The sequence below is a fragment of the Halyomorpha halys genome, unplaced genomic scaffold (assembly GCF_000696795.3).
Source record: "Halyomorpha halys isolate HHAL.00 unplaced genomic scaffold, Hhal_1.1 Scaffold799.1, whole genome shotgun sequence".
Classification (NCBI taxonomy): Eukaryota; Metazoa; Arthropoda; class Insecta; order Hemiptera; family Pentatomidae; genus Halyomorpha; species Halyomorpha halys.
In genome coordinates this window covers 210,458-219,777 of record NW_027108683.1, presented here as the reverse complement: position 1 = coordinate 219,777, position 9,320 = coordinate 210,458, and the positions used below count along the sequence as shown (strand labels likewise).

Genomic DNA, 9,320 nt, shown 5'->3' with positions numbered 1-9,320 from the left:
TAATATATACAATATTTACACAATCGACCTGAGGATCCCTGAGCCCACTCTATCCCCCACGTGTGAGGGGTAGAGCAGAGCTCAAGAGATCCCAGCACATCCCTCTCGCAGCATCACTGGTATTCATTATATTGTGATTTTTTTTTTTACTACATCGTTATTTTTTATGTTATCTTAGCCATGCCTTCCGGAAGCCTAGGTCTAGGAATGTCGGTCTTCCTTTCCTATTTGGTCAACATATTGAATATTGGTCATTATGGATGATTTTGTTTGATTTAAGGAAACAAATGTTGTGGATTTTACGAGGGATTTAGGATAGTAAGAACTGTATGAGAGGCGAATTCTATGGTGTTAGTGTAGCTAAAAGTCTCAAATCTCTAAGTCTGAAGAGGGCTTGTTATAGTTATGTAACAGAGATTTTTGTTGTTAATTGGAAGTTAAGGCCGTTTGTCGTGTAATGGACGGATTTGAAGAGTGGTTTCCTATATTTTCAGTATTGTATGATAATTTCCTAAGACTCGTTTGTCCAGATGTAGTCTTAGATAGCGAATCTGTCGACAGAAGTATGTGAATCATTATATAGGGCATGAGTAAAATTTTAATTTGATATAATACAGTATCAACAAGCCCATTTTATGTTTCAACTACGACTTGTAATAGAATGTTATATTGCACATGATTAAATCGTCAAATCAATTTATTCTAGTCAAATATTTTTCATTGATTAATAATAATATAAGTTACATAATAAAGGGCAATAAGTATTAGAATTGTATTCAGATAAATTAAGGAAAGAAGAAAAAAAAATGGTAATATAAAAAAGAAGAAAATATAAAGGAATAGATTAAAATATTGATAGTTTACTACACAGGATGCTCATTAAATTTCCAATAACTTTAGGAAAAATGCAATTAAAGGTTTTCTATATTAAAAAAGTTGTAATTTTCCAGAAAGAGAAAACCTGTATTTTTCCTAAATCTGGTGGAAATTTACTAAGCACTACAGTGAAGTATGCCATCGATATATTTACAAAAAATATTAAATCGATATAATAATAAATATTAAGTGAATGATACTGCAGCTAATACATTTATTTGGATAAGTTCCGCAGTATACTGTTTTGTATTGAAATAAGGCGCTGGAGCTATACTTTGTCCCGCAATACTGGCATGTCTTGACACGACTGTTTCCTTGAAGAAGTAGCTGCATATTTTAATAAATCTATTAATCTTAGTTTTACTAAGAATATTTAAATTACAAAACTGAATTGATATACTTCTCCCGATTTTTTTTTATTAATAATTTATTTATTGTTATTTACATATATACATCAAGTAAATTTTCTGTAAGTGATATAATGACATGATACAAACATGTGGAGAATCAACCTATTGATAGAATTCCAAAAACATTTCTAGAGGAGAAGATCTCGAGGCCATCTTCTTTTCAGACGCCTAGGAGGATTATTAGTTAATGAAGGAGAAGAAAGGTTAGAAACGAGTTGGTTTTGGTGGTTGGGAAGTTTTTCATGGAAGGATTGGTATCTGGTTCAGGGCAAATCGGCAACATATGGAACATTGAGGTCCTAATGGATGATTTGATTTGTGACAAAGTAAGGAACATTAAGGATATGAACTTATTTTATCTTTTAGTGAAAATAATTAGTATGTTTAAAACTTTTTTATAATTATGTTTGGATAATTTTTAAATTTATATAACGACGTTTTATTTTTTATAAAGACATTTTTTTTACTTCCTCACAAAGTACCGAACCCTTGATCCATCCTTCATGGGTACAGTGGTTCACACTAAAAAAAAATATCGTTATAGTATATAAAGTAAATCCATTTTTTATTATCAAAAAGAGGATAAACAATAAAACTGTAATCTAATCTAATCTTGGTATTAGTAATTACATTTTAATTTTTTCTTTAAGAGTAGGGTAGTCACGAATAACATAGCAAAACCCGTAATGTGTAAATATCACGAGTTGTCTCAGTTAATTTTTACACCTTGAAAACTCCTGTAGTATGAATAAAGTGATAATTGAATTTTTATTCTATCTCCAGGATCGATTGTAATTTTTTATACAGTTTATATAATATGTACGTTTATAGGGGAGAAATGTATCTCGGTCAGTAAGGCACAGTACTACCAACTCCAAGGTTACCCGGGTTTGAACTGGCCTGTGGCAGATAATAATTTATTCTGTTACTTTAGCCGTTAGTCAACCCTGTGGGTTTGGAAGCCCTCCTGGGACACAATCTCGGAAGAGAGTACCCTTACAAAGTACTGTACAATGACCCTTCAGGGGTAGTAAAGACAACATATTTTTATTTTTTCAAAAAATTGTAATGGTTCGTTCGAATAGTTAGGTCGATCTCTCGGGAAGTTTCTTTTTATCTTGATATTTATATTTATTTTAATACTTCTGAAACTAATTCTTTCTTTTAATTTTTTCCATTTCTTATTAATTGTTCTTTGACGTTTTGGGGTTCTTCTCCCATTTTAAGGATTCCATTAACTTTTTTTAAAGCTTCCTTGTAAATTTCATCCAAATAAATTGAAAACATGGAAACTTAGTCCAATCATCTCGGTATTTATTACTCGTGAGGGAACTAGTCCGACAAAGGGTCTTTTCTTTCAACCCCTGGCGGCTATCTTCAAGTAGCATTCACCTACTAGCCAAGTTGGCAGTGTCAAGATTCATTTCTCGGGACTACTGAGAAATACTTATTTTAAATGCGGAGGTGGGAATCGAATAAACAATGTTCCAAACCCGGTAATCTGGAACCCACAACCCAACGTGCACGAATCGCATCCCTCGTACTTAGCCTGATGAATGAAATTAGTTTCTTGACGTTTTAATTTATATATAATAAAATTAGATAGGGTGTTTTTTTAAGCCCGATAGAACTTGAAATTGTAAAAAATAACACAAAAAATTAAATTGTAATCAAAATTTTTTTTGTATTCGAAAGATCAATACGTGACATTAACATTTGAAAATGATTTCGGGCATATGGGCACCGCGGCTGTTCTTGACGAAGCGCATTCTGTAAAATTGTGTTCAGCGATGAGGCGCATTTTTGGCTTAACGGGTTTGTTAATAAGCAAAATTGCCGCATATGGTCGTGCGATTTGACACCTCTCGATTATTTCCTGTGGGGCTACGTGAAGTCACTGGTTTATGCTGATACATGCAACAATTGACGCCTTGGAGGCCAGCATTGTTCGTGTTATTCGTGACAAACGGCCAGCAGTGCTCGAAAAAGTGGCCCAAAATTGGACGTCCAGAATGCGCTTCGTCAAGAACAGCCGCGGTGCCCATATGCCCGAAATCATTTTCAAATGTTAATGTCACGTATTGATCTTTCGAATAAAAAAAAAATTTTGATTACAATTTAATTTTTTGTGTTATTTTTTACAATTTCAAGTTCTATCGGGCTTAAAAAAACACCCATAACTAACATTTTTATCTATAATTTTTTTCAGTATTAGGAAAAGATTTTCGTGAGCTACATAGGACGAGAGACCAAAATAACTGAGAGAAAAATTGGATTCATATCAATAAGTGTCATTTATTGAACCATCCATCAGCAGCGAGACATTTCTTAGTGTCACATTCGTATCATTAGAATATGATTTTTTCTTTCTTTTATTGGGTTGACATCTACTATTTAGATCTATTTTTAATATTATGAATAAAATATTAAATTTTGAGTTAGTTTATTTGGAACTTACCCTGTCCAGGAGAGCTTGAAGCCTGGTAGAGAGGCCTGTGACAGCTGCTTCCAGGCTGGAGAACTGCCCGCAGGTTGGGCACCCGCTGTCCAGAAACGGGCACTGCCTCAGATATCCGTGCGCACCCACTATGATCCTCACGTCTTGCAGCGCACCCTAGAGGAATGTTAAAACTTATTAGTTTCTATAAGAATATAGTTTTATAAGCGATATTTCGAAGAATTACTTATTAAAACTACGAAATCTACAGTTTATATCTTAATCTTTATCTCTTAGGTTGGGTGATATCGATAGAGCTTGTAGTACAAGAGCCCAAGAGGAGAAAAAAGGCAGTTATCTCACCCCAACACTATCTATAATTACCAGTCAAAATTGATGAATCTGCCAAGTATAGGTAGGGGGAATAAAAAATGGCGGCTGTTTCAAAACAATAAAAAAAAAAAAAAATTTTCATTCGGAGCTCTATATCTTAAAAAGTAGCAACAACACAAGAAAAGCTAAGATAACGTCATTTAAAGTAGAGTAAATTTGCTAAAATGTGAGCCCTAAACGAGTTATTTACGTTAAATATTTCTTGAGATATAGCTTTTTAAAAAGCAAAATTTCATAAACATGTTGTATGGAACTTAGTGAAAGATCAGTAGTTAGTGAATTTATTTTGAAAACTCTATATCTCAAAAACATTTTTACGTACAGATGTCTATTAGCACTCAAATTAAAGTTAGTTTAATGTGCTATAAAGTAGTTTATGACGTTTATTTTCGTAAGAGTAGTAGTTTTCATAAAATTTGCTAAAATTAGTTAATTAATAGTTGTTCAAATTTATATTCATATGTCAATATCATAAAAACTACTATCCTTACGAAGATTATTGGCATAAACTACTTTTTAGTAAGTTAAATGTCCTTTATGTTGAGTGTTGGCAGACCTATGTGCGTCTCATAGGTCTAGAGATATATTTTTTCAAATATCCAACATTTCATACGAACAACTAGAAATTGACATTTTGTGAGTTCATTTTGTCAAATATAATAAAAACTACTACTTCTACAAAGATATACATTATTAACTATTTTATGGCACATTTAACTAGCTTTAATTTGAGCGCTGGGAGACATCTGTACGTCCAATGGTTTCTGAAATAAAGTTTTTCAGAAATCAAACCTATTGTCCGAACAACTAAAAATCAATTTATTTTAGCAAATATCATGAAAACTACTATTTCTACGAATGTTGTGGTCATAAACTACTTTATACATTAAGTTAGCTGTAATTTGAGTGCTAATAGACATCTATACGTCAAAATGTTATTGAGATATAGATTTATCAAAATAGATTCACTAACTACTGATATTTCAGTATATTTTTATAAAATGTTGCTATTTAAAAGGCTATATCTCGAGTTATTTGACGTAAATAGCCCTATTATGGCATATATTTAAGCAAATTTACTCTCCTTTAAATAATGTTTTTTTGAGATTTTCTGGTGTTGTTGGTTGTTTTTAAGATATAGAGCTTCGAATGAAAAATTAATGTTTTTTTAAGGGTTTAAAACAGCCACCATTTTTTATTCCCCCTACCTATACTTGGCAAACTCATCAATTTTGACTAGTAATTATACATAGCTTTCATTAAAGTAATGAAAAATAGGGGTGAGATAACTGCCTTTTATTCTTCCCGGCTTTTGTACTATTGACTCTCGTTACTCGACACTAATTTCTTAATCCTTTTGCTGCTCTTTAATTTTAATGCTCCTGTATTTTTCTTATTGAATCCATTTGCTTTTTATTATTAATTTATTAATTGTAAATTCGTATCATTATTATTTACTTCATAAGTTCTTTCAATTATTTTTATTTTAATATTTTGTGTTTAGTTGTTTATTTAATTAATTGAATTATTAGTTTTAGTACTAGAAATTAATTCATGGTGTACTAGCTTATAAATCATAGTAGCCTACACAGCACTTTAATTATCAAAAGTGTAACTAATAAATTTTATTGTTGTTTATTATTTCTATATGTTATTTTGGCACTGACTGATCGATGTTGTCATCTATTGAAACCATATTAGATGAACTTTTTTTTTAATAAATAAATAAAAAAGAAGAAGGAAGAGATCGGTATATCGAGCAAAATATTATTCGAAAAATTCGGAAATGACCTTCGAATTCCTAAGGATCCCTACCAATCATATTCTTGCTGTTATGTTGATAGAGGTTGACAGCCTGTTATTAATGGTAACACTAGGATACTTATGTATATGTACTCTGATTGTAAACAGAATACAGGGACTGCTAATGTAGGGGTAATAGTTAAGCAAATAGTTCCCCTAACCACTATTAGGTAACGTATAGACAAAAGCTTCATAGTCTCCTTGAAATTATAGAAAATCATTTTGTAAATAACATTATAAGTAGTACAACTTTTTTTGTTTATCTATACCTATTCATCCCTTTATTCTCAGTCCGCTGGTGTTCCTCAAGGTAGTATTCTCGGTCCCATCCTCTACACCGTCTGTACAGCTGACTTCCCAACAAACCCTAACACTATCTTCACCACGTATGCCGATGACATAGGTGGGCTCGCTGTTAATAATAACCCTTTAATTGCATTCAAAACTCTCCAATTCCATATCCCCCCCCCCCCCCATATAACTCCCCTAGCTCTTGAAGAATGGTTTCGTTATTGGAAAATTAAAATAGATCACAACAAATCCCATCAAATCACCTTTACCCATTTCGTAAACCTACCGATTGCCCTATAGTATCCTTTAATAATGTTGTAAAAATGACCCCTGTCGAACAGATCCGCTACCATGGACTACCTGCTACTACTATATTACCTGGACTGGAAATACAGGAAACCGCACGTCGATTTCGACTATTACAGCACTTACAACAACCGTTAGATAAACGATATAAACTTCTAATCTATTACAAAAGACTAATTAACCCAACTGTAATAAGGCCAATCTGGATATACGGAGTTGAGCTTTACGGCTCCACTTAATCTTCGAAATCCACTCGTATGCAATGCTTACAATCCAAAATTCTTCGTAAAATCCTCACTGCTTCTTACTTTGTCACAACTAAAATCATAAAGAACTTAATATTCATATGTAACCGATCTAACCCGAACCAGATATCATTCCTTCCATTATAAGCTCCCTAGCCATTTAAACCCACTAGTTTCTAACCTTGCTTCCTATTCCATTCCCGACAATCCTGCGAGGCTCCTGAAAAGAAGATGACCACAAGACCTGCTAATGTAAAGGTTTAGTAAAGTTGTTAGAGTGCTACTAATGGATATTTCTCTACACACCTGTATCCCTCCATAATAAATTACATCAAATTGACTAAATGTATAATTATGTACAGTTGTAAATTCTAATAAAGATATATTTTTTTAAATTTTATTTATTTATTGATATTCACAACTGTATAAAAAAATACAACCAGTAAATTTGATCATAATGACATAATGATATGATACAGGATGTAGAGAAACTACCCAGTAGTAGAACTCTAAAAACAATTTACAATATAAGATCACGAGGCCATCTTCTTTTCAGGCGCCTCGGAGGATTGCCAGGAATGGAAGAGGAAGCAAGGTTAGAAACGAGTGGGTTTGGGTGGTTAGGGAGTTTATTATGGAAGGAATAATACCGGGTTCGGGCTAGATCGGTTACATAAGGAACATTTAGGTCTTTATGGATGGTTTTATTAGTAACAAAATAAGGAACATTGAGGATTTTACGAAGGATTTTGGATTGTAAAGATTGGATACGAGAGGAATTCGAAGGTTTAGTGGAGCCCCAAAGTTCAACTCCGTGTGTCCAGATTAGCCTTCTAATAAAGATAAAAAACAAATCTGTAAATATGTTATATGTTACTTTTACGTATAATAAAGTCCCAAGATGAAAATTTATTGATCTACAACGCCTCTTTGCGTCCTTTCAGTTATATGGTTCATCTTGCCAGACTAAAAAAGGTTAAGTTGGTGCTCTCGATTTCTCAGGAGTAAGTATGATTATTTGATTCAAATCCACTAGTTTTGGAATCATTTGATTTTTAGTTTATGCTTTTCTTAACTCGAATTTTCCTTACTAATTGGTGCGTACACGCCAATCCCTGGCCGAAACCTCTAAATACCTAACGTTCATCTTTTCCTCTTATCGTTCAGGCAACTTCCCCTGAAGACAGAAGATCTGTTCGATATCGATAGTTCTTGAGTTCCGTTCCTCGACACTAATTTCTTACCCTTGTACTGTTAAAAAATAATAAATAACTGGGAAGGTATCATTACAAACAAGTCAATATAATCCGGTGAAGCATGAGGAGATTAACAAAGAATTTATTATATTCAATTTTTGATAATTATTCTTCAGCGAAATCAAATTTTCACGTAAATAACCATTTCTAAACATACTCTTTACACTTTTATTTTTCGGTATGTTCGCTTAAGATTTGACTTGCACTAAGCCTCAAAGTGCTGTTATTATAGAAAGAGACATGAAGGGGAGGCTTATTAAAGGGGCCAAGGAGGAAAAGGAAAGGAAGAAGAAGTTAGAAGAGGAAGACAATAAAGGAGAGATGCGCCATTGTAGGGGAAGTGTTCACGCCTGGCCGGATCCGACCATTATGGCGTCGTCTCTATTCACCACTGCCTTCTTTATCTTCTACTGTTTGTCCTCGTTTTGTATCTTCCTCTTTACTATGGATCATCCTTGCTTAAATAAATGACATTGCTTTGAAAAAAAAAAATAATTCTGTTTATTTTTTATTTGTATTTAAGATACAATAAAATCCTTATAAAGGATGTTTAAGGCTCATTGCCGACCTTATATTTTACTAGAGTGTTGAGAATTCAGAAAATAAACTCGGTCAATTTTGGAAATGGTAAATGAAGTATCTCAGGTGAAGTCTACTTTAAGTCTTTTTTAGTGCTAAACCAGTAAACTTGGCTCTGAAACTTCTCATGGAACAGTTTATTACTTTTTTAAATTTAATATATGTGGAAGTAGGTACCTCATTGGTAAGGGATTGTACTGTAAGGGTTTGAATCCACCAGTGGTAGATAATTATTTTCTGTTTCACTGTGGCCGTGAGTCAACCCTGTGGGTTCGGGAGCCGAAAACCGTAATTGTTAGTGGTTTTTGGAAATTATGCCACTCAGTTTAAATATACCATTTTCCTTGTACGTGGAATATCTAATTTAGATTTTAATAAATTTTTATTGTATTTTATCTCGACGACATAAGTCAAAGAAGAGAAAGAAATTTGTTCATTCATGTTGCTCAAATACATCGCGTTGCCACATTACACAGCATACTTGATCAATCCGTGATCGGACATATATAAATTACATATTTTTATATGACATAATATAATAGAAAGATAACAATTTTTTTTCCACAGTATTCTTTTACAATTAAAACCAGTCTACAAACTAAATACAAGCTTTTCAATTTACTCATTTTTTTTCTTTCCCTTCTATTTTACAACCCTTATTTCATTTTATCAACAAATTCCCCTATATAACAAATATTAGAATATTAAAAATAATAAAGTAATA

The 9,320-nt window shown here is 32.7% G+C and overlaps 1 protein-coding gene across 4 annotated transcripts in view; it reads right to left on the bottom strand.

The window, feature by feature from the left end:
* LOC106686231 (protein kinase C-binding protein NELL1) overlaps positions 1 to 9,320 on the bottom strand; it is a 226,254-nt gene that overhangs the window by 28,837 nt on the left and 188,097 nt on the right. For all 4 annotated transcript variants that reach the window (XR_010843293.1, XM_067046969.1, XM_067046968.1 and 1 more), the window contains exon 6: positions 3,745 to 3,900. Coding sequence is in view for 3 of the 4 variants with exons in the window: in XM_067046969.1 (XP_066903070.1) it covers positions 3,745 to 3,900 (156 nt within the window). In the remaining variant the exon portion in view is untranslated. The remainder of the gene's footprint in view (positions 1 to 3,744; positions 3,901 to 9,320) is intronic.